This window comes from Vitis vinifera, chromosome 8 (assembly GCF_030704535.1).
Source record: "Vitis vinifera cultivar Pinot Noir 40024 chromosome 8, ASM3070453v1".
In the NCBI taxonomy this organism is placed as follows: domain Eukaryota; kingdom Viridiplantae; phylum Streptophyta; class Magnoliopsida; order Vitales; family Vitaceae; genus Vitis; species Vitis vinifera.
The window spans coordinates 21,770,736-21,797,472 of NC_081812.1; the positions used below are offsets into that span (position 1 = coordinate 21,770,736).

Genomic DNA, 26,737 nt, shown 5'->3' on the forward strand with positions numbered 1-26,737 from the left:
TGTATTAATGTGGAAATTAAACCAAATAAAAATTAATTCAATTTTGTTATAATGGTAATAATAAGGATAGGGCATTGATCAAAGGACATTGGTGGAGGGGTACTTTTGAAGGCTATTGGCTTATGTAACAAAGAGATGTTACATCTGTATAAAGATATTTTCACTTTGCCACACAGTAATTGAGACCCAATAGCATTGCGTATCAGAAGGGAAGGACACTTGTACCCATGCCTTGTACCAATATTTTGGCATTGGAAAGGGCTTGGATATAAGGGTGATTTCGGAAGACCCCATCTCCCCTTTAATTGAAGGGGTACCCCACAATAATACGAACAAGAAAGAAGAGGGTAGACCCATATGACTGTCACAATGTAAACGTCTTACATCTATCTAGGGACCCACAAGTAAATGCATGTTGGCGGGTGAGAGTGGGGGCACATGATGCAAAAGATGGTAAAAGGCACAATAAAGACTTGTGAAGAGTACACACATTATCATTTGGGACCACTCCTCCTAAAGAGAGAGACCAGTGGAATTTAAGAAACATCGGCCCACACCTCTATAAAAAGTTGTAAACGAGGTTGACACTTGCACTCTCCTTGGTTCATGCTGATGTGCCTCCAAATTTTGGGTCGCACCCATTGGGTAAATGCACCATTTCTCCTCTCTTTTTCGATCAATGCCCCATGCATATAGTCGGTTCTCTGGGCTCTGTTTGGCTTCTCCTCCTCTTTAAATATATCTCTCTTAGGATTATTTTTTATTTTTTATTTTAACCACAAGTTCAAATTTTGTTACAATAAAAAAAATTTCAGTTGACCACTATGCGGTTTTATATATAACCTACAAATTAAGTTTTACAAGGAGCAACATTGTCTTCATTTTTCTATTAATTTTTTAAAAAAATCGAAATTTCATTTTTTAAATAAACATAATAAATTAAGCTTAAAATAAAATTTTTTGACTATTCAAGCAAGGAAAACTACAGTGCTTGATTAAAGCATCACTGGGTTTGGGAAGTTTAAAATATTTTTCTTATAATAAACAATCTTTCGTAAAGTTTTGGGTATAATATATATCATTATTATTTCTTTTTCTTTTAACTTAAATTTCATTTTTAATTTAAACTTTTTTTTTTCTTTGCCTCCATCTACAACGCAGAATAGAAGGACAATCCTGACCATACAAAGTGAGAATAATGCAATGGGCCTACAAGTAACATAACTTGCAGGGCCTCGTAAAAGTAAGGAAGGCGTTGAAGATGAAAATTTTGCAGAAACAATAATTTCTGATGAACATTTACTGTGCCACACCTCCACATTGCCATTGCATTGATGTACTTCTCTTTGCACTTAATATGAGAAGCAGAAAAACGAATGCCAAACTGCATCCTCTCTGGCTCCACCTTTTGCGTTTTAAAATCTAATGATAGAACTCCCCAGCTATTCACATAGCCATTGGAGTTGGGAGTCAAACAAGTGCGGTAGGTTTAGGGTTTAACTAGGCTTGAGCACGAACAGAGAGAGAGAGAGAGAGAGAGGGAGGGAGGGAGAGAGAGAGCAAGAGAGAGATCCCGATCCCAGCTTGCCCAGATTTGACTTAATATGAGTCCGAAAATGCGGATTCAACAAAGCCAAACCTAAAGCTAGTCAGAGCTCAATGAATCCCAACCTGCTGCGGCTGCCAAGCCTGCTGTGTACTATACTTTCAAAGTAATTAGTCTGCAGCTCGAGGTTGAGTCTGTCTGCGAAGGTAACAAGACGAGAATTCAAGGCAGGGCAGTGTGGTGTAGTGCCAATGCACATAAGATTACAGGTACATGACAGTGATACAGCTACTGATGTGCAAGTAAAGCTTGCCGTCTGTCTGTATACCCTCTTAATTACAACCTCCATAAAGCGTCTTCACCTGCCCTTTCAACCAGGGTTTTAAGCTTTGTAACATCCTTTCAAATTTTGTCAAACTGCTGCACAAGTTAGAATCAAACAGGTACCCTCAATCAAATGGCATAAATTGTGGAGAAATTTTCAGACATTGTCTCTGAGATTCACTTCAATATTCCGATGAAAACGGAAACATAAAGTTCAGAATTTCGACGAGTTTAGCTAACAAAAAGAATCACAGATTTGACCCGTTCAAAGCAGGATAATAATTTAGCAATACGAACAATGGCCAAACAATAATTCACCTTCGTCTTCTTTCCCAGGATCATGACCAAAGAAATGACCCCAGAATTCTTCTCAGCCAAAGCCCAGGGACTGGTTTTGTCTGTACTGAAGCAATTGAAGCTGCCAATTTGCAAACTTTTTTGGTACTCTTTAGAACAGAAGAAGTTGGGAGTTCTTAGAAGGATTAACCAAAGGGTGGGTGGCATAGGTCCATGGGTGGTTTATTAAAACAAATCTAACCTCTCATCTATAGCTCTTTCCCTTTTCAAAGTATCTCTGCTCTCAGAGTTTTAAGTCCCCCATTCTAAAAGTTATGCTATTGAAATCAGCTAGAATGAAAAAAGGATTCAAGGGTTTTCTAACACCTTTGGGAATCAAGTTGTTTGGAGGAAATATTTTTGCTCTGGAATTTTGGTACCCTATGCCTGTGGTGGAAAAGATAGGTAATTATCTAGCCTCTTGAGAAAAGGTCACATTCCTGTGAGGGTGAGTCTATTTATCAAATCCAGATTGCAAAATATTCCTCTTTGCAACTGGCCTTGGCTCAGGTGTAGAAGGAAATAGTGTACGTTCAGGGTTCAAATTTCTGCACCTTGTCAAGGAAGCCAATGGGATTAGATAAAAAGATCTTCATTCTGGATAAGGGAGAGAGGGCAGGATCTTTTTGTGACATGACATGGGTGTTCTTTTCCAATCCTAAAATGGTGGGTAATCATGGATCTGTAAGACTGTAACAGCGGTATCGAGGACAAACCTTTGAGTTACTCTGCCCTCCATATTATACCATACCCTCCATATTAGTTGACTCACTAGAGTGAATACCTTAAAACAGCCATCTAGGATGCCACAATATTGGTCAAAAAAAGCTGCCATCTATTTAGAGTTTACGCAGCCTCCCTGTGTCCACAGTAGAAGTTCTGGTACTGTCCTATCATTTGTTTTTCGGGTTCTCTCTACAATATTTATTTTCTACTTTTTCTCTCTTCTATTCTCCAGTTCAGTTATTAATAAGGTCATTTCTTTGTGAAAGAAAGAAATGATATGTGTTCTCCTTATGATTTCAAATCATCCACTGAACTATAATGATGATGGCATGCACTGATCAATTCGTTATATTAGATATGATATCATGCCTTTAAAGTCAATCATCATTGATGAAACTTTACTTCATCACCTACTCACATAAGAAACCCAGCCAATCAACAAGTTGAAAGTCAAGGCAGCCAGAACAGCATCTTAATGAAACTATTATTAATTAATATAAATTTTAATAAACACAGTAGAAAGATATGTTTTCCCAATACATTTTATTAATAAGGTAATAAAGGAAGAATGGTCCTACCCATCTACTACTTCATGCATTTAAGACTGGAAATATAAGATAGTTTACAAAATTCAAAAACTGAAGCATATTTTTGTTTTGTGCACCTTCAAGTGATCATCTGAGTTTCTCACGATGAGATTGGGCAGTGTGGACCTCTTCAATGTGTCTGGTGAGTAGAGAGATTCCATAATGTGAGGCACTTGAGGCGGCATAATATGATGTCACTGTGAGCTGAGCAAACTTTGGAAGTGCATAACCTATAAAAACAGCCCGCGAAAAATTTGAATCATTCACGAACTGGGACTCTACCCATATGTAATACCATACATAGCATGTGTTGCAACATTTTCATAAACCAATTACTCAGTATACATCTCTGACTTCTATGCAATAGAAAAATAGTGGAAAGGCATATTATAATAAGAAAAGCTATTCTAAATGAAGTCCTCTTAATATCAAGCAAAAACAGAAGGAAAAAACATTAAAAATAATTAATTTTCTAACTAACAGCAAAGTAGAAAGATCAACCATGACAATTTTTTTTTTTTGATAGGTAAGAAAGAATTGTATTAAACATAAAAGCAAGAAGTATACACGATGTATACAAAGCAACCAAAAGATCAAAAGAAAGATGTGAAAACACAAAAACCAGCAATTGTACCCAACAAAGAGCCTAACCAATTGACAAAGTCCAACAGCGGCAAAGAACTATCCCTAGTATGCAATCTACCCCAATCCCAAAATACATACAAGAAAGAGTTTTTAATTGTTTGATCCATGCTTTCACAATTATCAAAAGCTCTCCTTTTTCTTTCTCTCCAAATGGTCCAAAATGAGCACAATGGAGCAACCTTCCAAGCCTTCTTCATCTTTTTTTCCAACACAGGACCCATGCTAGCTCAAGAGAACCCCTCTAATTGAAGAGTGCATCACCCACTGTACACCAAAACATACATAAATCAACTACCACAAAATGTGTGCTTTCAAATGATGAATGTGTATATGGTTGCCCTTCTTCCTTGCACATGTAGCATCTATTAAAAATCCTCCAATCCCTCTTTTGGAGTTGATCTAGAGTCAAAATTTTGCCTCAAGTTGCTTCCCAAGCAAAGGAGCAAATTCTGAATAGCACCTAAGAATTCCATATTGTGCCAAAAGGGAATGACTCCACTCTCCTATTTGTCAAAGAGGAGTAGAAGTACTTAACTGAAAAAGTACTATTCTTTGTAGCCAACCACACCATAATATCCTTAGTCCCCAAGTAATGGAGTGTTAATACAACCTCATAAAAAAGACTTGTACCTCCTCTAATTCCTAATAATGCAACTGCCTCATTAACCTAAGACTCCAACTACCATCCATCCTAGAGGTCACCCTCCCAAGCATTTTTTGAATAAGCTATAGAATAGAGCTCTGAAAATGATTCCCTCAAAGGTGTGTCCCCACACCACTTGTCCTTCCAAAACCTCACCATGTTCCCAAACCCATAGTTTTAAAAGGCTCAAAGCGCACCAAGGCGCAAAGTCCTCCCAGAGCCTGAGGCGCAAGGCACACCTAAGGCGCAAGCTTTAGTGAAGTGAGGCACACCTTATTTTACATATATATTTTTATATAATATAATCAAGTGCCCGAAATTTTTCCTCTATTTTCCCTCCATTTTTCCCCTTCTTCTCTGTCTTTTTCTCTTCTTCACACTGTTTAGGAGGCTAGGGCATTTTTTTTTTGTGTGTTTTACAAGTCCAAACACAAGCATGTATTGGGTTCTAGAAGAAGAACAGGCCAAAACAACGTCGTTTTGGACCCTGTTCTTTTAAAACAATAGACCAAACGACGTCATTTTGGTCTCAAGAAATTAAAAAAACAAAACCATCATCGTTCTCCCTTTGCTGCTATGCAACTCGTCGCCGAAGGATGAGAAGATCACCAAAAAAAGAAAAAGAAGAAGAAGACGACAACAGAGGATAAAGACGCACATGTTGGGGGCATCGTGCTTGGTCGAGAAGCAAGCGCCTTGCACGCCTAATCAATGCCTCCGTGAAGGAGCGACTCCTACAGTCAGGCGAGGAACTGGAGGGTGGTGTTGCGCCGCCTGGAGCCTAGATGCACCTTTCACAACTATGCCCAGACCTAACCTTAAAACCTATTTTATCCTTGAAAACCTCCCATCTACCTCTGATTGCCTTCCACACTCTCACTTTATACCCTTCTTTCATTTCTTTAGCATACCACCTTCCTTTTTCTTGCCCATACTTTCCTACAATTACCTGTTTCTATAGAGGATTCCATTCACTTACAAATCTCTAAGACCATTTTCCCAAAAGAACCTTATTAAAGATAGATAAATTTTTGAAAATTAAGCCCCCTTTCTGTTTCTCCAAGCAAACAATAGTTCAATTACCAAATGCGGCTTTTGTTCCAAAGCCCCCCTCACCACAAAAAGCATCAATAAATAACATTAAAAGTGTCTTTGGAGGAGGGATTTGGAATTTTTGGGTTCCATGGAAGGAGGGTGGTAGGATGTTGGTGATGGTGGTGATTGTGGCAGGGTAGAAAGAGTCAGGAACAATGGTTGTAAAAAAGTAATAAGCAAAGACATTTTATTAGGGTAGAATTGATTAAGCTAATCCTCTGCATGTGTGAATATAGAGATTTTTTAGAGGGAAATCTATAAACAATGCTATCATCCAATGATAGAAAAACCAAAAACCAAAAAAAACAAACAAAAAAATGATATGGCTTTTGTTCAAAATAAGGCACATCTAAAGGAAGAAACAATCCACAATTGACACTAAAAACAATCAACCCATCTTCCTTCCCCACCTGCTTGCCCACAACACAACTGGAAATACAGACCCAACATTTTGAATGGTCACCACAGTGGAAAAAAACGAAGAGCAAAAAAGAATGTGTATAGTGTGACTATGATTGAATTTACAATAAAATTAATAAAATCAAACTAGTCATAATTGGTAGCAGCTGTAGCCAATCTTTGCCAGAAACCAGTAAGATGATATACGGGAATTTGCACCTTTAATACTCAAGCTTAAATGCTTAATCATCATTCCTTCATTTCATTGTAACAACCAAGTCACAATGCCTGAAACATGCTTGAATATGCTAAATAAAAGGCACAATGCTCACCTCCAAATGCAGCACATGTAGCTGAGAACATTAGCAATGGAGGCATCTGTCAATAAACAGGACAGTGCAATTAAAGTGAGCTAAAGAAAATGCCTGTAGAGTTAACATGTATGCATTTCAAGCAGAATAAAAGCGTAAGATGGGAGCAATCTAAAGCCTCACAAACATATGGTAAAAGGATTAAAGAGGAAAGTCACAATTATTAAATTTATACCCCAATTATAAAAGGAAGCCACTTGGGTCCCCTCACACGATTCTGAATATATGGGATTCCTGAAATCAAAACAATACTATAAATAATATGTGTGTCATACACATACATTATGTAAGCAAAGGAATCTGATTATACCTGTATTGATACCATACACTGCACTAAGCATTCCACCTATACCTGCGCCAGCCTACTCAGGGAAGATGAGAGTAGTCAGACAAAAAAAAGGAACAAACAATATTTTGGCATTATGTTTTAGGTAGATATCATGATTGACAAAAACTGGACAATAGGTATAAGAGGCCAGAAACGGAAAACCCCATTAATCAGAGTCTCCGACAACCTTATAAACAATATCTTTTATGGGGCAAACTTCACTATTATGAATCAGGTTCCAAAAGAAATTTCTTTATTAGAAACAATCAATTTCAATTCATTTGTAAAGAACATGAAGGATGAGACATTCTCCCAAAATGTCTGAAATCTGATCAAAATAAGAATAAAGGCTTCAAAATATTGAGAAGCAACCCTAAGAACAGCTAATTACAACTTATGGCAAAAAAGTCCCCTACCCTACAGAAGAGGCCAAAAGTTTTGCCTCTGACTAGAATAAACAATCCGCCACTTGGTCAGCTAAGGAGCCAAAAAAAACGAAAATCCAGCAAAACGTGGTAAAACATACTGATAAATATGTTATAAAAAGAAATTAGAAACATATTTATCATCAAGATTCACCACCTCTCCTGGATTATGCACAATTGTCCACCACTTTTCATAGGTCTGGTTGACAGCCACAAACATTATCATCATGTGGGCAAAGCTAACATACAATAGCAATAGATTGGAATTAAAAAATATATCATATTGGGATTAATACACAAAAAACTATCTCAAACCTGATAAAAACCACTAATCAACTTTCAATTCAATTTGGATTATACACGGTATATTTATCACGGGATAAATTTTAATTTTCGTTCAGAATTCATTCAATAAATCAATCCAATTCAACGAAATTCGATACGAAATTGCAGTAGAAAGTAAACCTACCACAGCAGTGGCGTCGTGCAAAACGGAAGTAATCGTCCATTCACCGCTTTTCTGATTCAAAAACAATCACATCACAACAGAGTCGGCTCTGTGATCCACAGAATGTACGCATAGAGAGTGCGTGCATATAGAGAAAGAGAAAGCATACAGAACTAGGGTTTATGACAGAAAGAGAAAGCATACAGAATTAGGGTTTATTAGAGATAGACAGCGAGGACAGCGTGGAGATCCAAGGCCAGGGTTGATTGTTGGATCGTGATGGAGATTCCCACTCCTCAATTTCTGCTCGTAAACTTCTCTCGTTCCCATTTGTAGGGTTCTTCACCTCTTCGCAACTCTCTAAATATTTTTCACTGAACTGATTTATAGCTTAGAAGACGAAGCCCATGGCCCCTCGACAGCCCATGGGCTCTAGACTGATCATGGGCCTTGAGTGGCCCATTGCACTTTGGGCTACAATTCACTACGCCACTCAACCCCAGCCCAACATCCACATCAAATTGTAGTGTGCCATTAGATTTTAAGTCTCAAAACTATATTTTAAAAAAAATTTATTCAAGATAATTATTATGATATTTTTTATTTTTTAAATTAAATAAAGATGATAAAAAGTATGAGTATTTTTACTTTTCCAAAACAATGATAAATTATGTTGATAAAAGTATGATTGAAAGCCTATTTCGCAGTGCTTCTAATAGAAGTATTTTTATTATAAGTGTTTTATTCTACAACACTTGTATAAAAAACACTTCTATGATAATATCAAAAAATGATTCTAATAGTGTTTTTAACAATATATTACATAAATATAAAAAAAAACTTTCTAGTATTAATAAATTACTAAAAAGTACATTCATTATAACAATAAAATATTATAATAATCCAAAATTTTATTAAAAAAATATATAAACATTTATATTGTTAAAAGAAAATTTTGAAAATTATTTTTATAATTATGAAAATAGAAACAAGTACACAAAAAAATATAAATTGATGTTATTGAACTTACTACATAATAAGCTTGTAATGATTTTCAATGAGATTGTACAAAATTTCAAAATTATTTTATGAATAATAATTTTTTGGTCGTTGGTGAGAAAATTTTCATAGAAATTTTAAGAGAGTGAGAGGGAAATAATGATAATGAGAAATGAAAGAAATGAAATAAAGTTAACGGCGAATACTCTAGGTACTTTAGGAATAATTGTAAATTTTGAAGTATTTTTTAAAAAAACACCCCTCAAGTGCTTTATTTATTTTTTTTCAAAATATTGTCAAACATTTATTTTTTATCTTAAAAAAACACTTTAAAAAAAAAAAACATTATCCTCCTAGTTTAAAAATTGTATCCAAACTTATATTTGACATTAAACCCAAACTTAATATTGAATGTCTAATTATTTTTAAAAATCATCTATTAAATATTTTCACTTATATTATAAATCTGGTTTTTAAAATTTTTAAATTTATATTATATATCTGATTTTCAATTCAATTTGTTTAATGAGTGACATGGTTTATTAAAAATCATCCTGCCTTTTTTGGATATTGGGCTTGGGCTGGATCCGAACTCGCACAAGTGCAGCCCGGCCAAGCCCAGTTAGGGTCCAAAACCCTACTATAAAGTTTCATCAGCTAGGGTTTACAGAGTCTCCGAGTCTTCGATAGCGGTGGAGAGTTGGGTAAGGGAAGATGCCGGCGGGACACGGACTCCGATCGAGGACTCGAGACTTGTTCGCCAGGCCCTTCAGGAAGAAGGGTTACATTCCCTTGACAACGTACCTGAGAACCTTTCGCATCGGAGACTACGTGGACATCAAAGTAAACGGCGCCGTCCACAAGGGCATGCCCCACAAGTTCTACCATGGCCGCACTGGTAAGGTCTGGAACGTCACCAAGCGCGCCATCGGTGTTGAAGTAAACAAGCAGGTCTCTCCTCTACATCTCTATCTCTCTCTGATGTGTTGTTGTTGTGTTTTGATCGTAGTTTATGGGTTTAATGTTTTGTTTGTGTGAAAATGGTGGTTGATTTATTGGGTATTGGTGGCAATTTCATTTTGAAGCAGTTGGATTGATTCCGGCGTCGTGTACTCCGCTGACTTCTTATTCCATTTCGAATGATCACATGTGTTTTTGAATTAAATTTCTGAGTTGGTGGTGAATTAATAATGTGTGGGTTGTAATTGATCTGTTTAATAGGGATTTGTTCAATTGAATCGAGTTGGCTTCATAGCTATTAGCCAAATGAAGGATGGGAACTAAACCAATTTGAGTAGAACTTTGTCTGGTTTGATCACAATACATGAGAAGAAACACGAAGAATAGCTTCGTTTTGTGCATAAGATTATCTTAGTTTCTGTGGTGGATTTTTAGGGAAATGCGTATCAATGTAAAACCAGAGCAATTTTCTAAAGAATCACTTTAAACACGATATCCAAGCATTTTGTATTAGGGAATGGTTTCGGCTTGTAGGCACCAACAGAACTGCAGCTAGTTCCTTCTAAATACGCCCTTATGAGGGTTTCCATTCAAGAGCGGAGTTAGATACTGCCATCTAAGCCACTGTTTCTATGAATCTTTCTGTGGTAATTTTACATCTAATTTGTTGAAGACTTTTTCAAAGATGTTATGACCAAGGAGGCAAACCAGCTTTGGTAAATAGTGATGTGAGTTGCAGCTTCCAGGATCAAGCATGCCTCAAAAGAATGGATAAATCTAGAGTGGTTTGGTTTACAAATTCTCTCAATTTCTTTCATCCCCCATGGGATTATCTTCATATTTAAAATTATGGTTTCTTCCTTTTGTGAGATCCTTAAACAACACTTTCTGAATCCAGTTTATTGTCAATGCAGCAGGAAAGGAATTGTGTATAAATAAAATTAGCATTTATGTTTTCCCAAATGGGTACACTCAATGCCCTTCCTGAAGGGTCCAGCTGGTTCCTTCTAAATACGCCCTTATGAGGGTTTCTATTCAAGAGCGGAGTTAGATACTGCCATCTAAGCCACTGTTTCTATGAATCTTTCTGTGGTAATTTTACATCTAATTTGTTGAAGACATTTGCAAAGATGTTATGACCGAGGAGGCAAACTAGCTTTGGTAAATAGTGATGTGAGTTGCAGCTTCCAGGATCAAGCATGCCTTAAAAGAATGGATAAATCTAGAGTGGTTTGGTTTACAAATTGTCTCAATTTCTTTCATCCCCAATGGGATTATCTTCATATTTAAAATTATGGTTTCTTCCTTTTGTGAGATCCTTAAATAACACTTTCTGTTTCCAGTTTATTGGCAATGCAGCAGGAAAGGAATTGTGTATAAATAAAATTAGCATTTATGTTTTCCCGAATGGGTACACTCAATGCCCTTCCTGAAGGGTCCAGTTTACTATTTCTGATTTGTTAGTCTTTGCTTGAAGATTGCCATATCCTTCCTGTTGGCTTATCTGTGGCTATGGCATGTGCCCAATCCAGGTGGGTAACAGGATAATCAAGAAGCGGATCCATGTGCGAGTGGAGCATGTGCAACCTTCAAGGTGTACTGAGGAATTCCGGCTGAGGAAGTTGAAGAATGATGAATTGAAGGCAGAGGCAAAAAAGAACGGAGGTCAGATCATCAGCACGAAAAGGCAGCCAGAGGGGCCTAAACCAGGTTTCATGGTGGAAGGTGCAACCTTGGAAACTGTTACTCCAATTCCTTATGATGTTGTCAATGATCTCAAGGGTGGCTACTAGGTCAGCTTTTCCTTGGTTTTGATTTTTTGTTTGGTTTTTGTGCTGCAAACTTCGGTAGACTGTATTAGCTTATTTGAAGGAAATGTTTTTCTGAAAATCGTCCCTAAGAGGTGTTTACTTTCCAAACATCTTACTGCTCTTGACATTTGGGTTAGTTAAAAATATGGAAGGTCGTGAATTTTTTTTTTTGCGTGATTCGATCATTGTCAAACCATGTTCATTAGATCTTTCTTGTGGGAATCGATCAGCTGCTTGAAATTGAATTATGGGTTGCAATATGCTTGTCATTGTCCCTATATTACTTCAGAAGCTTTGCTGAAATCCCTGTAACTGGGATAGGTTGTCTTAGGTTTCACTACTAGGATGTGTTTGAAAAAAGAGGACCAAGAATAATTCAGAATATGGTGATGAAAAGATGAGACCATATGGATCTGAGAGTACCTGACTCAGTCCTCCATGGAAAAAGAAAATGAGGGACAAGCAAATTCTGAGTATTCTACCCAACTGGGTGGCGGGGCATTACTTTTGGTTTTTAGGAAAAAAGACTACCGAATGTTAAAGACTAAACCCCAATTCTGTACTACTTTAGGGTTTATTAAATTAACCAAGGTCTGAACCAAATCAAAACTCTTCGCTTAAATTTGGTTGGCTAAGTAAGTAGGACATAATATACATATTTTAGGATATCGTTTTCTTAATAGAATATTTTATTTTTGTAACCAAGTGTCTCGGACCGGATATCCAATAAGATGTGTTACATTATGGTCGTAATTTGTTTTTATAACGAATAAAATATGGATGATCATAATTTATCTAAGCCTTGATAAGGAAGATTATCAAATAAACAACTTAGAATTATGATGTTATAGCATTTGGTAAATTGTTAATCATAGCTTTTAGAGTTGGTGAATTATGATCTTTAAAAGTGATTTTTTAAAACGTGGCTTTTAAAAGTTTGTAAAATATCTGGCTTGTTTGGAGATTTATAAATTAGTCTAGCAAGTCCAGAAAACTATTTTTAAGTATTAAAACAGGTTTTTTATTCCTAATTTTGTTTATTTATTTATTGCTTCCAAGAAAATGCTCCAACCATTTAAGAAATGTTTTAGGGTTTGTGTGATAACTGTTTTCTAAAAATAGTTCTAAAAAACAGTTTTTGAAAACTGTTTTCTATATTTTATAAAATAAATATTTGTATTGAAAGTAAAATATTTTTAATCAGTTTTCAATATTTTTAAATGTTATATATATATTATTTTATTTTATTTTCTAGTGTTTTATTTTTATTTTTTAATGATTTTATAAATTTGTATAATTATTTTTTAAAATAGATATTTAAAAATAAATGAAAAAAAAAAAGTGTTATTTAAAAATATTCTTAATATTTTTTATTGTTAAATGTGTTTTTTTTTTCTTCTTTTTAATTTCCTAAAGAATAGAAAAAATGTTTTTAAAAACAGTTTTGAATCGTCTTGAGGTCACAGTCTAAGCCTGCATGCTTAGGGTAACATAATCATGAAGGATCATGTAAAAGTGACTGTAGGAGTCTAAATCAATCTCAATACAAATCTTAAAATTAACGACATCTTTCTGTGATGAAGATCATTACAGGTGGGGGGTCGAAGCTTTTAAACTTTTTTTGTAGTGGAGTCCTCACTCCTCACACACAGTCGCACTCACCGGAACCGGAAAATGAAAATAAAAGCTATGAAAGTTTACCGTCATCCTCTGCATCAAATCAATAATGGTAAACAAAGACATTGTACTCAACTATGGATGATTCAACTGTGATCTTGTGAGTCTTCGCCTGAGCATACCCACGAGCAAACCGGAACACCCCACTCCCTCCGATGATTGGCATCTCTCTTACCTCCGAAAACACCTCATTCCTCCCTAACAAACTCAGATTACTCCCTTTATACTTTCCTTCAATGAATGCAAAGTTAAGCACCATCAACAGAGCAAACTCATTCTCTGCTGCCGATGCATACATTCCTTGAGCCCTCCCCACCGTCTTCGACCCCAGATCCGGCCCTTCTGTTAGTGGATCGTCCATTATGGCTAAAAACCCGAACCCTGTCTTAGACGTGTTTGTCATCCACGCCTCTGCAACTCTCACTGCAGTGGCTTTTTCACCCTCCACAATGTCGTGGAGGAAGAAATGAAGATGGCTTAGCTTCTCTTTCTTCAGCCCCAATGCCTCCGGTGACAAACTTCTTGAGAAACCCTGAGATTTTCCGGCGACCAGGGTGGAGAAGAAGAAGAAGAAGAAGATCAGAGACATGGTGGTGAGTCTTGTGAGCATCTTCTCCATTGAGAACCCTTCGAGGGAGTGGGGAACCATATATAATGAATCATTATCATTTTCAATTTAATTTATTAGGATTGTCTCTCAAGCTATCAAGATTGTCAATGATCATAAAAGATGTTAAGGAAATTTTTGCTAATGGGATGTGAGATGACAGTAGGAAATGATTTCCCATAGAATTTTTAATTAATTTTTTCTATAAGGAGAATTGATTAAAAGGTAGAAGTTTTGGGAGACCTCCTTTGAATATGTTAAAATTATTAATAAAAATATTAAAAAACAAATTTCAGTTGTAATTATTTCTATTCTATTTCTTAAATGCAAAAATGAAAAACAAATTTCATTCACATATCTTAAATGGAGTGATTTTCGTTAATATATTAAAAACATTTTTTGGTATAATTATAGTTATATTTTAAAATAAATTAGCAAAAATAAAGATAATTATAATATCTTTAAAATAAATTATTAAAATTTTCACACGACCCCACTTTGTTCCAAATGAGGCAAGTTTATAATTAAAATAAACGTTTTAGAAATTAGTTTGAGATTTTTTTTAAACCGATGGGTTTGAGTATTGACATTTCTCATCCCAATTGGATTATATATAAAATTAATTTATTTTATATTTTTAATATATATAAAATATTAATAAAATTATTTTTTTAATAAAATTAGTTTTTAAAAGTTATAATATTTTAATTATTTATTAAATATATCTATTTCTAATATATTTTAAAATTTAATTTTTGAATAAAAAGTTTTCTATCCCGTTTTTTTTTATTATTATTAAAATGGACATAAGAATTATTTTAAATAAATAATACAAGGATGAAGGCCGTCCTATTCTCATCCCAATTTAAATATCATCTCATAACAATTTAATTAAAAACATCACATACTTACACAAAAAAAATCATAACAATCCAAACTCAAACCCATAAGGCCATAACACAAACAACAAGACACTAGATTTTGTCAAATAATAATAATAATTTTTTGAACTAGACTGTGATCGGCGTCATCTTCCTTATTCCAGAGAAGAAGAGTCCAAGGAGATCAGTAATGGAAGACGTAGACGTTGTATTCCACGACAGCGTTCCCTGTTTTCATATCCAACGTACGAGTCCGGGCCTCCGCATACCCACGAGCAAACCTAAAAAGTCCGCTGCCGCCGACAATCGGCAACTCCCTCACCTCCGAGAACACCGAGTTTCGGCCCAGAAAGCTCAGATTACTCCCATTGAACTTGCCTTCCACGAAATGGAAGGTCATCGCCATCAACAAACCCGGTTCGTTTTGCCCTGCCGATGCGTACATTCCCTGGGCTCTTCCCACCAGCTTCGACTCCATTTCAGGCCCTTCCGTTAATGGGTCGTCGATTATCATGACGGATCCGAACAACGTCTTTGACGTGTTCGTCATCGCTGCCTCGGCGACTCTGACGGCGGTCGGGTTTTGGCCGGTGACGATGTCGTGGAAGAAGAAGTTTAGGTGGGTTAGCTTCTCATGCTTGAATCCGAGCTTCTCAGGAGATAGTTTTTCTGAGAACTTGTGAGATTTTCCTGCGACGGTGGTAGAGAAGAAGACGATGGTGGAGAAAATTAGAAAGACAGGGATTAAGGTTTTGTCCATGGTGGAAAATTAACAAAGAGAACGATCAAAAAAAAAAAAAAAACAGAGGGACAAGAAAAAAGACCTAAAAAAAAAAATCACAGACTGGTTAATATTTATACCTTGTTTATAAGGCCAAAATTAATTTTTCTTTGACTGATTTTTACAATTTTACCTCTAAAAGCACGCCCCAAACTTGGGGTGGCCACTGGCCAGTGGTGGCCGTAACTCCTCGGGGGAAGGTGACGCTCACGTTTCTTTTCTATTCTTTTCCTTTCCTTTTTCTTTTTGTCTTTTCCTTTCCTTCCAACGGCGAAAACATTATCTGTTATGGACCGTTGGATCAAATATGAAAGAATAGATGATGCCATGTGGAAAGTACAAAGGAAAGCAAAGTCCAACGAGGAAACATTGATTGCTAAGAGAAATTGAGGTCTCAAGTTAATTAAAAAGAAAAAAATTATTGATTTAATAATTTAATTTAAGTTACTAAATAAATTAAATATATGTGATAAAATAATTTAATGATATTTAAATAATGAATAAAAGTAATTAACCTATTCTTAAAACCACATCTTTATTTTACCTTTGTACTCTCATTTGTCTTAATTATTTTTAACATCTCTTTTATCTTTACTCAACCCATTTATCCTAATTATAATTTATAATGATAAATATGTCAATTTGATAATTTAAAATAAATTTTAAGTTAATTTTATTAAATAATTTTAATACTTATAAATAAATTTATTTATAATTTAACTTAAGTTATTAAGTAATAAGTATTAAGTTTAATCAAATATCCCTAAATCTTACACTAATTAAAGGAAAGAAAATAATAAAAAATATGTTTTAAGTTTAGATTTATTTTCTATTTTTTATTAGAAACTTCCATATAAAACCAAATATATTGTATAAAAAGTAAAGATTTATTTTATATCTTTAAAAATTATTTTAGAAATTTTAAAATTTGTGGTAGGAATTTTTTTAATATCTCAAATTTTAAAATTAATATTTTTTTTTTCAACGTAAACATTTAAGAGTTCTTGTATATTATATAAAAATGATTTTTTGATTTTAAAAACAAAAGAGAACACTATAATTTTTATTTTAAAATAAAAATAGTAATAACCTTTATTTTGCAAAAAAATTAAAATTGGGATATTAAAAAAACTTTATTATCTCGAAATTTTAAACTTTTTGAAAATAATATTTAAAGACATAAGATTAATCAATATCTTTTCTCCAAGAGTAATCAGATTCTAAGGTTATGTTTGGTTCCCAAAAAGTATTAAACAAATAAAAAAAATGTTAAGAAAAAATATTTTTTCATATTTAATTGTCTTATGAAAAATAAAAAATAAAAATAAATATAATTAATTAAAACTTATAAATTTTCAAACTATTTAATCTTTATACTGATAAATTAAAATGAGTTTAAAGTAGTAAATAAAAATAATTTATTGTCTTTAAATTTATTTTTTATTTTCATTAATTTTCTCTTTTCTTCTACTTTTTTTCTCTAATTTATTTATCATGTATTTTCCCTCGAATTTTCCCCAAGCTAAATATAGTATAGGTATTTAGAGGTTTCCCAATAGGCTTTAGAAAATAATAAAATAATTTATTATTGAGTTTCAGATTTTTTTTTAAAACAATATTTAAAGGGTTTTCAATAGTTTTTAAAAACTAATAAAATAATTTTATTATTAAATTTTTTAAAAAATTAAATAATTTTTAAAGATGTAAAGTAAGTCCATGTTTTTATATAAAGGTTTCTATTTTTTTATATAGGAATTTTTATATAGTTAACAATTTTTTAAAACATTTCTTTTACAATAGGAAAACCAAAAAATAAAAGAAGTTGAAATTTCTTGTCAAAAAAATTGTTTCAACTGTTACAAATATTGAAGATAAAATCAGAAAAATAATATTATCCGAACTTTTACATTGAGATGAAAAATTATTTAATTATATTATTAAATAAATAAATAAATAAACTCTTATTAAATATGAAGGAGTCCAAACATTTTATTTTCCTTTATCCTTTAAAGTTATACCTGGTTGATAGGATATAACATGTGATATAATAAAATATATATATATATATATATATTATATCTTATCCCATATTTATTCCTGTATTTGTTAATTTATTCTATATTAATGTTCAACAAACGTAAGAAATGATAAATGATCAAATATATTATTATAATCTTTTTTATATCTCGTAGGATATGCATATTTCATATATTATAATTTTTTTTTGTTTTATCAATTTTTATTTTTCATATTACTTGTTTAACAAAATAAAAAGTTGTTATTATAAAATTAAATTTGTAGTTAAAAATGAAAAACTAATAAAATAATTAATATTAATATATGCATTATTATTATATATGTACATATATACTAAGTTTATATACTAAATGACATGATGTAAAAAAAATTATTTACAAACTTTAAATATTTTAATCATGCAGATAGTTAAACCTTGTAATATAATTTTTATTTTAAACACAGATAGATAATATATATTTCATTTTTTTTTACAAACTAAATATAAATATAAAATAACATAACATATTTTATTGGATATGTATTTATTTCCTATCCAACCTGATAAGATTTCCTAAGATATATATATTTTATCTCATCCTATCATATTTGTTATCTTAAATGTGTAATGTGTTTTTAATATCATCAGCATTGTGACGGATCTTATGGCTTGTGCGTTGTGGTTGACAGATCATATGTTATAATTGGTCATATATGTAAAATAAATATCGATTTTTTTTTTATAAATATTTTGTTTCTTCAAAATTTCGACATGTTTAAATTAGTAAAACACGTGGAAAAAGAAAGAAAGTAATTGAATTTAGAAAAATAAATAGATGAATTGAAATTTTCCTATACATGATGTCCAATAGTAAAAAACGAAAAAAAAAACATAAATAAAAGCCTCTGATCATTGGCATTATTGGAAAGAAAACAAAGAAAAGGCTAAAACGGAGTTGTAGAGATCAATAATAGGAGACATAGACATTATACTCCACAAGAGCATCTCCTGTTTTGTTATTAAGGGTGTGAGTCCTTGCCTCAGTATACCCATGAGGTAATAGAAAAACCCCACTGTAATACCTAGGTTTTTAAGGACACGTTAGATTCTTAAAGTATAAAGTATTTCATAAAATTATGGGTCAAATAGTAAAAAAAAGTGATGAAGATTCATATGTTCGTATTTAATTAGGAGAGATTTTGGAAAAGTTAGTAAAAAGTCAATAGTTTGAAAATTTGTCACGTCATATGTAAGGAATGAGAATTTCAAAAATTAAATTTAGATTTGGATAAAAAAATTTAACCATCAAAGTAGGTTTTGAAAATTTAAATATTAAGTATGTTATAGGAATTAATTTAATTATTATCGGGTAATTATTAGAGAACCATAGGAAGAAAAGTTTAGTAAAAATTTATATTATATCGAATTGTTATAATGGATAATTAAAAAAAAAATTAATTTAATTTTTATAATTGGAATTGAACTTTATAGAATTACAAAATAAATAAAAAAATTGAATTGAAATTAAATTAAGATTAAATTATGATATGAGAATTTAGAAAAAATATACAAAGTGATAAATTAATTAAATGTGAATTCATGGAATTAAGTTTCAGTATATTGTTTAAATTTTTGTTGGTAAATATATATTGGTAAAATTAACGGGTTAAGGATTATTACAAATTTCAACTTATTGCTTATTGGTTGTCAAAAAATTATTTTATGTTTTTAATATTTTATGGAATTGAATTTTATTAATAGTTAATTATATTATGTTTTAAGTGAATTTCAAAGTAAAAATGTTTCAAGTAACTAAAGTCAAATTATATTTTTTGAAAAGCAGGTTTATAGTAAATTTAATTATGAATACGGTAATTTTTTTTTTGAGGTGGAAAACTATAAGTTGTGTATAATTTATAATTATGGAATGAAAATTAAAGAATAATTGAGGAAGGGATGATATGTGTAACATTTTGGGTTTTGTTTTAATAAGCATATGTATAAGGAAGTGGGCTGGGTTGTAGGGGAGTTAAAAAGGAGAAAAAAAAAAAAAAAAAGAGAAATGGGAAAAATACAGTCGACTGAGAGTGGGAAAATGGTCATCAGCTTTGGGATACAGTGGATGTACCAAATGACGTATATTTCATGTAAAATTTTTAAAGGATATTCTATTCAACGGTTAGATTTTCAAATCTAAGATAAGGAGACTTAATCCTAAAACTTTTATTGAATGCATTTTTCTTTAAAAAAAATTATAAATATTGTTGTTGGAAATTAAATAGGTAATATTTGTGATATGATAAATTTAGTGGGTGATTTAGGCATTTTCTTTGGAATTTTTGTGATAATGAGTAATTTAAATTATAGAAAATGATTGTGTTTGGTTATTAAAAATTATTGGGATTACTGAGAATAAATAAAATTATGGTAGAAATTATGTTTGATTGGTATTGAGATTATTGAGAATTTATTGGGATGTTTTTGATAATTTAATTATAGAAAATGATTGTATTTAGTTATTAAAAATTATTAGGATTATTGAGAATAAATAAAATTACAGTAAAAATTATGTTTGATTGATATTGAGACTATTGAAAATTTATTGGGATGTTTTTCATAATTTAATTATGAAAAATGATTGTGTTTGGTTATTAAAAATTATTGGGATTATTGAGAATAAATAAAATTATGGTAGAAATTATATTTGATTGATATTGGGATTATTGAGAATTTATTGGGATTTTTTGGGAATTTATTGGAATGTTTTTTGTAATTTAATTGTGGGAAATTGTTGTATTGGTTATTAAAATTATTGATATTATTAGAAATACATAAAATGATGATATAAATTTGGGTTTTTGTTAATATTTGAATTATTGAAATTTTTTTCCTAAATGTTGTGTTGGTTTAATTGTGCAAAATCATTCTATTGGGTGTTAAAATTATTGATATTATTGGAGATAAATAAATTATGACATAAATTATGTTTTGCTGATATTTGCATTAGTGAGAATTTTCTTGGATATGTGTGGTAATGTAATTGAAGAAAAAAATTGTTATATTGGTTGTTGAAAATTATTAAGCATGTCAAGAATAAATAGAATTTATGTAGCTAAAGTTTAAAACTATGTTTTGATGCTATACAGATTAATTATGAATTTTCTTTAATGTTTGTGGTGATTAAAGTGAAGAAAAATTATTATGTGGATTGTTGAAAATTATGAAACATAATGGGAGTAAATAAAATTATGTCTTAAAAAATTTTAAATGTAAAAATATGATTTGATTGCACTTCATATGCATCATGGTTGTGTGAAGAAAAAGAAAAATTGAAAAAATGGTTGTGTGAAATGGAAAGGAGAATGAAAAGACTCTGAAGAGGGCAAAAGTGAAAAGAAAATAAAAATGAGAAATGGAATGACCCCATAGAGAGCAAATTAAGAAGGAGATAAGATCCTTATGATGAAAGACCCAAAAGTTTTACCCTAGGAAAGCTCCAAATGAGAAGTATATTTGGGTACAAATGCGTATTATTTAGTGAAAGCCCGATAACGACAGTGCATTGCGTGATTGCATGTAAGTATTTGCATTATGGTTACATTTAGAAGAATGATTTGTATTATTTATCAAGTATATGTTTGAATATATTATTCAAGAATAAAATGACTTATTTATTTTGTAAATTTAAAATTATTGATATGTTAGACATATGATTGAATAAGAAAAATGATAATTTTGATTGGTTTAAATTTGTATGGTTGACGTTTCTTTTAGTGTGTATAATGTAAATGTAATATTATATTTTGGCATATGGTTGTGTTGTATTGACCTAGAATTTCTAACTTATTTGAGTGTAAAACACTCTACTGAACGTGGAAATGCTTACCTTTTTATTTTCTAAAATTCTTAGATGTAGATATAGTTTCTTAAGAATTACATGAAGAGCATGAAGTGTTTCAGAAGGCCCAAAAAAGTAAAAGAACCATAATATTACTTGTTTTTCATTTATATTACCTTTTTGAAATGTACTAATTTGAGTTATATGGATTTTTGTAATTTAAATTATGTTTTGTTAGTGTGTAAAACATTTTTGGACATTTTTTTTTTACTTAGAGATTATTGTAACTATTTGGGCTATCACATGTAGTGGAAAAATGACAAACGGATTGATTATACTTGTGAATAAGAGATGGTGTGATGGTTGGTTTTGGAAAAATAAAATAATATGTTGTGGTAGATTTTAGTTTAATAAATTAATTTGGGATCGGATGCTTTATTGAAGAAAAAAAAATCAGGGTGTTTTGGTAGATTGATAGCGTGGATAGGAATAATCATTAGGGTCAAAATCTTTGACCTCAGGTCACAAGTAGAGTTTTGGATTGCCTAGAATTTGGGGCACGACACCCACTGCCGCCGTCGACATCTCCCACACCTTTGAGAATACGGTGTTTTGGCCCAAAACACTGAGAGTACTATAGTTATACTGGCCCTGTCACGCCCCAAGACCCACTCCAAGGGCGTGACAGTCATTTCACACCTCAAACCCAAAGGCTTAAAGTATAATCTGACCCAAACAATCATATTGTAATTGGATGTTACCAATTACCAAATACCTGTTCAGAGTAGCGGAACAAAATCTAAAATCCTCAAAATTTAATTTCCAAATAACTTCCAAATACCAAATGATCCAAATGAACATAACTAACAGTTAAACAAAATCCAACATAAAATCCTAAGTCAAATCCTAATGATGACCATTCCTCAGCCTAGCCATCACTCCTCACCCGAACTAAGAGTACTTGAAAAATTTTCAACAATTGGGAATGAGCTTACAGCCCAATAAGAAATATTAATGCAGTTCATGGATCAAAAATTTTCATTTCAAATAGGAGATATCATTTTTTTTTTCTCATCAAATATCAGAGTTTCAAAAAAATACCAATATATTCAAAATTCAACTAACCATTTTCATATCAAATTCAAACACTTTCACGTAAATTTCAATCAAATCCATTCAATTTTCATTACTCTAGTTATCAAATATCAAATTAGGTGAGACTTTTCAAATGGGTGGCTAGCCTCAAATTGTTCCTGGTGGACGGAACCAAATACTATTAGTACTAGTAACCTCTAACCAAACCCCTAGAGGTTGGGGTTCAAATCAAATACATTCCCACCATGAAATGTAAATGTCAACTATTATATCCCGTTGACAGAGCCGAATAGTTAACTATTATATCCCGTTGACAAGGGCCAAATAAATTAGAGTGATGTTTTTGTTCAAGTATTCAAATTTACACAACATAATATCTCCATATTTTGTGTCATAAATAAAACAAAATATTCCAACATAATATTTAGTGCAAAACAATTTGATCTATGCATGGTAACAAAATATCATTTTCTTTTCCACAATTCAAAATAACATATAAAATAATTTAATTTTATAAATATTACATTAACTTCCCTTACCTCAAAAGAAGTTCTCAAAAACTTTGGAGAAAAATAATCCTGAAAATCTACTCTTCACCTAACAAATATAAGAGAAATAACCATTACTATTTATCTAAAATTATAGGTTTGTCAATCCTAAAATTTTAGGTATTCAAATTAATATTTTTAATTATGAAAGACTTTAATCTATTCATAATAATTTTATTTTATTTTATTTATTTATTTATTTATTTTGGGACACAACTTAATTTAATTAAACTATAATATATTTCACTAATTAATTTCTATGTTATTTATTAACTTATACTCATCATTAGTATAATTATAATACCAAAAAAAAAACTTTACTTTCTTTTATTTAAAACTTCTATTCTCTTTTTTTTTTTTTTTTAAACATAAATTTTATCCATTATTATCAATATAATAATATATATACATATATATATATACATTAACTACCAAACACCATCCATCCCTCCATCCGTACACACACCCACACACCATATATATATATATATATATATATATATATATATATATATATATATTTCCATTCTCCAAGCGTACACACGCGTCCTCTAATTTTTTTTTTTTTCCTTAAGTCATTCTCCAATTCCATAGTATGCACATGCGTCTTCCAGATTTTTTTTTTCTAAAAGCTTAAGAATTTCCAATTTCCAACAATAAATCAAAATCTTAAATTTTCACTATTTAGATATTAAAACAAAATAATAATAATAATAATAATAATAATAAACTAACCCTAATCTAAATCGAAATCTTCACAGGAATTTTTTTTTTTTAATAAAAAAAACCTAAGATCTCCCCAATTCCAATAATAAATCAAAATCTTAAATTTTCACTATTTGATATTAAAAAAAAAATAATCTAACTCTAATCTAGATTTGGAGTTTTCCAAAAAATATATCTAATGTGCTTGAAATTAACTAATGAATCTAAAATAATAATCTAGGAGTTAGAAACTTACCTATAGAGATTTGTTCTTCAAACCTTGAAATCTGACCTCAACTTCACGTTCTCTAAAAACTCTTTGCGAACAGGAATACGATTAAAAAAAGAACAGGAAGAAGAGAATTTTCTATTTATACCTAGGGTATTATTCGTAAAATTACCTTTTCACCCCTCTTCCATTTTATTAAATTAATTAATTAATTAATTTAATATCATTATTAAGAATTTCCTAAATTACCCTTTAAAAAGAAAACTTGGGCGTTACATGCCCTCTATGAAAACAAAATTCAACACCATCAACAAGCCCACTTCCGTCTACAACACCGATGCGTATATTCCTTAGGCTCCTCCCACCATCTTGGAGTTAGGGTCGAGTCCCTCAGTGAAGAGATCGTCCATCATGAACACCACGCCGAACACCATCGCCAACTTGTTGGTCATGGCGGCCTCAACAACTCTCATAGCGGTGGGTTTCGAGCCATTGACGATGTCGTGGAAGTAGAAGTGGAGGTGGTTGAGCTTCTCTTCCTAGAGGCCCATCGATATGGGATAAAGATTTCTGGAGAAACGGTGGGAATCCTCACTGGAGTCGGAGGTCGTGGCGGTCGTGGCGGCTGCAATGGTGGAGAAGAAGATAGTGAAAAGGATGAGAGGTTTCACCATGGTGGAGAAGAATTAAACAGATGTGGAAAAAAAAATTGCGTCTATTTGCTGAACCATACCTTCTTATAAGTATATGAATGATGGCACAAAAAAATATTTAGCTTCATTATTTATTTGTGAGTTCAATATATTTTAAACACTCAACCTATCCCGTGTTGTTTTGCATGTTGATCCTTTAGGGAACACATTACACCTCAAACTTCTTAGATTACAACGCTCTACCTTTTTTGTTGGACAATATGAACTTAAATTGCAACACTCTACCTTTTTCGTCGATAGGTATTAATTTAAGTGAATAGAAATCTTGTATTATATACTAATAAATGATAAATTTATAAAATTCCTAAATCAAACAATTAAACGGATTGCCCTGATTCCAACCCTCCGTGTATTCAAAATAATTTTCATCTTCTTTCCATTAAAAAAATTAAATAGGGTAGGGTCATTACTATTTCTAAGTAAAATGTATAAAAATGGACTTTTATTACAAAAAAAGAAAAAAAAATGTTTATTTATTTTTAATTAAAATAATTGAAATGAAAAATATTTAAAATTATGATATTAATAAATATCATTTGGGAGTGGTTTTCAAAAATTGTTTGGTATGTAGTCATTTATATGGGTTAAACATAATAGAAATGGATCTTATAATAAAATTTCATTAACTATTAAAAAAAAATGTATAAAGACATCCGTTGACTTGCGAAAAAAAGAGTTGAAACTTGAGAGGATGGGCGGCGTGGATTAGTTGGGGCTTTGGAAATTCCAATTTCGGGTTTTTGATGATTCCCTGCACTTATGGGGTGGTGGTCGTGGTCCTAACGCATATAAATTTTTTTTATTTTTTATTTTTATCTTTTTTTCCTTCCAAATTTCGACATGTTTATTAAATTAGCAGCAAAATATGTGGAATAAGCAAATAATTTAATCTGAAAATTTAGAATTTAAAATTTTCACACTAATAATGCCCAAATTAAAAAACGAAAAAGCATAAAATTATCGGAAAGAAAACAAAGAAAAAGCTAAGACAGAATTGCAGGAATCAGTAATGAAAGACATAAACATTATACTCCACAACAGCATCTCCTGTTTTGAGATTGAAGGTGTGAGTCCTCGCCTGAGCATACCCACGAGCAAATCGGAATAGCCCACTACCGCCGACGATCGGCATCTCCCGCACCTTTGAAAAGATGGTGTTTCGGCCCAAAACACTGAGAGTACTGCCGTTGTACTTGCCCTCCATGAAAGCAAAATTTAGCACCATCAACAAGCCCATTTCCTCCTGCGACGCCGATGCGTATATTCCTTGGGCTCTTCCTACCAGTTTGGAGCTGGGCTCGGGTCCCACAGTCAAGAGATCGTCCATCATAAACACCGCGCCGAACACCGTCGCCGACTTGTTGGTCATGGCGGCCTCAGCGACTCTCACGGCGGTGGGTTTCGGGCTGCTGATGATGTCGTGGAAGTAGAAGTGGAGGTGGCTGAGCTTCTCTTCCTTGAGGCCCATCGATTCCGGAGAAAGGTTCCTGGAGAAACGGTGGGATTCCTCGCTGGAGCCGGAGGCCGCGACGGCGGCAATGGTGGAGAAGAAAATAGTGATAAGGATGAGGAGTTTTGCCATCGTGGAGAAGAAACGAAGATGAAAAAGTTTGTGTCTACTTGCGCAACCACACCTTCTTATAGATATATGAACGAAGAAAAAAAAAATAGCTTCAATATTTCTTTCCAAATAGTGGAGTGCAAGATTTCATAAATCATATATATATATAAATTTTTAATTTACTTTTTTTATTACGAATATTTGATCAATGTGTCGAGGTTTTAATTTGATTAAACGTTAAGTTTTTTTCAACCAATTAAATTAGTTTTGGTTTTTAGAATTTATATCCTCTAATCATTTTAAAATATTCATTTTATAAATATATCCACTTAAAATCTTTTAATACACCTAAAACATTCTTTATTATTCTCATCCACATCTTCCTTTTTCTTTACTATTCTCCATAACAAACCTTGAATTAAAATCATTTTGTTTGAAACTT

The 26,737-nt window shown here is 32.0% G+C and overlaps 5 protein-coding genes across 7 annotated transcripts; 1 reads left to right on the forward strand and 4 right to left on the reverse strand.

Moving 5' to 3' along the window:
* Window positions 1–1,255: 1,255 nt before the first annotated feature.
* Window positions 1,256–8,241, reverse strand: LOC100252017 (uncharacterized). Of its 3 annotated transcripts, none has more exons than XM_010655562.3 (7): window positions 8,078–8,241; window positions 7,895–7,945; window positions 6,983–7,034; window positions 6,848–6,906; window positions 6,634–6,679; window positions 3,597–3,749; window positions 1,256–1,963 (listed from the first exon to the last, which is right to left on the reverse strand). In XM_010655562.3, the coding sequence occupies exons 1-6, from the start codon at window positions 8,201–8,203 to the stop codon at window positions 3,607–3,609; spliced, it is 477 nt and encodes a 158-aa protein (XP_010653864.1). In that variant the 5' UTR covers window positions 8,204–8,241; the 3' UTR covers window positions 1,256–1,963; window positions 3,597–3,606. The 3 variants fall into 3 exon arrangements, with proteins under 3 accessions (XP_010653864.1, XP_010653863.1, XP_002280648.1); XM_010655561.3 differs by having other exon boundaries at window positions 1,256–1,966; window positions 8,078–8,229; XM_002280612.3 differs by lacking the exon at window positions 1,256–1,963 and having other exon boundaries at window positions 3,400–3,749.
* A 1,288-nt stretch (window positions 8,242–9,529) lies between these two features.
* LOC100241755 (large ribosomal subunit protein eL21z/eL21y) lies at window positions 9,530–11,820 on the forward strand. The gene is made up of 2 exons (XM_002280649.4): window positions 9,530–9,823; window positions 11,365–11,820. Exons 1-2 carry the CDS (start codon window positions 9,587–9,589, stop codon window positions 11,623–11,625), a joined length of 498 nt encoding a protein of 165 aa, XP_002280685.1. The 5' UTR covers window positions 9,530–9,586; the 3' UTR covers window positions 11,626–11,820.
* Window positions 11,821–13,153: 1,333 nt separating this feature from the next.
* LOC100264035 (dirigent protein 2) lies at window positions 13,154–13,965 on the reverse strand. Its single transcript, XM_002280686.4, has one exon. It carries the CDS (start codon window positions 13,937–13,939, stop codon window positions 13,364–13,366), a length of 576 nt encoding a protein of 191 aa, XP_002280722.1. The 5' UTR covers window positions 13,940–13,965; the 3' UTR covers window positions 13,154–13,363.
* Window positions 13,966–14,779: 814 nt separating this feature from the next.
* Window positions 14,780–16,021, reverse strand: LOC100262442 (dirigent protein 22). Its single transcript, XM_002276222.5, has 2 exons — window positions 15,723–16,021; window positions 14,780–15,498 (listed from the first exon to the last, which is right to left on the reverse strand). The coding sequence occupies exons 1-2, from the start codon at window positions 15,916–15,918 to the stop codon at window positions 14,993–14,995; spliced, it is 702 nt and encodes a 233-aa protein (XP_002276258.3). The 5' UTR covers window positions 15,919–16,021; the 3' UTR covers window positions 14,780–14,992.
* Window positions 16,022–25,607: 9,586 nt separating this feature from the next.
* LOC100246882 (dirigent protein 22) lies at window positions 25,608–26,354 on the reverse strand. The gene has a single exon (XM_002280675.5). The coding sequence runs from the start codon at window positions 26,314–26,316 to the stop codon at window positions 25,738–25,740; it is 579 nt and encodes a 192-aa protein (XP_002280711.1). The 5' UTR covers window positions 26,317–26,354; the 3' UTR covers window positions 25,608–25,737.
* Window positions 26,355–26,737: the final 383 nt, after the last annotated feature.

What these genes read in the sequence shown, in the direction of transcription:
- LOC100252017 (XM_010655562.3), bottom strand. Translation starts at nt 8,203, where the DNA reads ATGGGAACGAGAGAAGTTTACGAGCAGAAATTGAGGAGTGGGAATCTC. An exon ending in CTCTAATAAACCCTAATTCT is followed by an intron (nt 7,946 to 8,077) that starts GTATGCTTTCTC and finishes TTTTTGAATCAG; the next exon opens with AAAAGCGGTGAATGGACGAT. An exon ending in GGCTTCCTTTTATAATTGGG is followed by an intron (nt 6,680 to 6,847) that starts GTATAAATTTAA and finishes GTTTATTGACAG; the next exon opens with ATGCCTCCATTGCTAATGTT.
- LOC100241755 (XM_002280649.4), top strand. Translation starts at nt 9,587, where the DNA reads ATGCCGGCGGGACACGGACTCCGATCGAGGACTCGAGACTTGTTCGCC. An exon ending in GTGTTGAAGTAAACAAGCAG is followed by an intron (nt 9,824 to 11,364) that starts GTCTCTCCTCTA and finishes TGCCCAATCCAG; the next exon opens with GTGGGTAACAGGATAATCAA.
- LOC100264035 (XM_002280686.4), bottom strand. Translation starts at nt 13,939, where the DNA reads ATGGAGAAGATGCTCACAAGACTCACCACCATGTCTCTGATCTTCTTC.
- LOC100262442 (XM_002276222.5), bottom strand. Translation starts at nt 15,918, where the DNA reads ATGGCATCATCTATTCTTTCATATTTGATCCAACGGTCCATAACAGAT. An exon ending in TTTGGGGCGTGCTTTTAGAG is followed by an intron (nt 15,499 to 15,722) that starts GTAAAATTGTAA and finishes CCACCGTCGCAG; the next exon opens with GAAAATCTCACAAGTTCTCA.
- LOC100246882 (XM_002280675.5), bottom strand. Translation starts at nt 26,316, where the DNA reads ATGGCAAAACTCCTCATCCTTATCACTATTTTCTTCTCCACCATTGCC.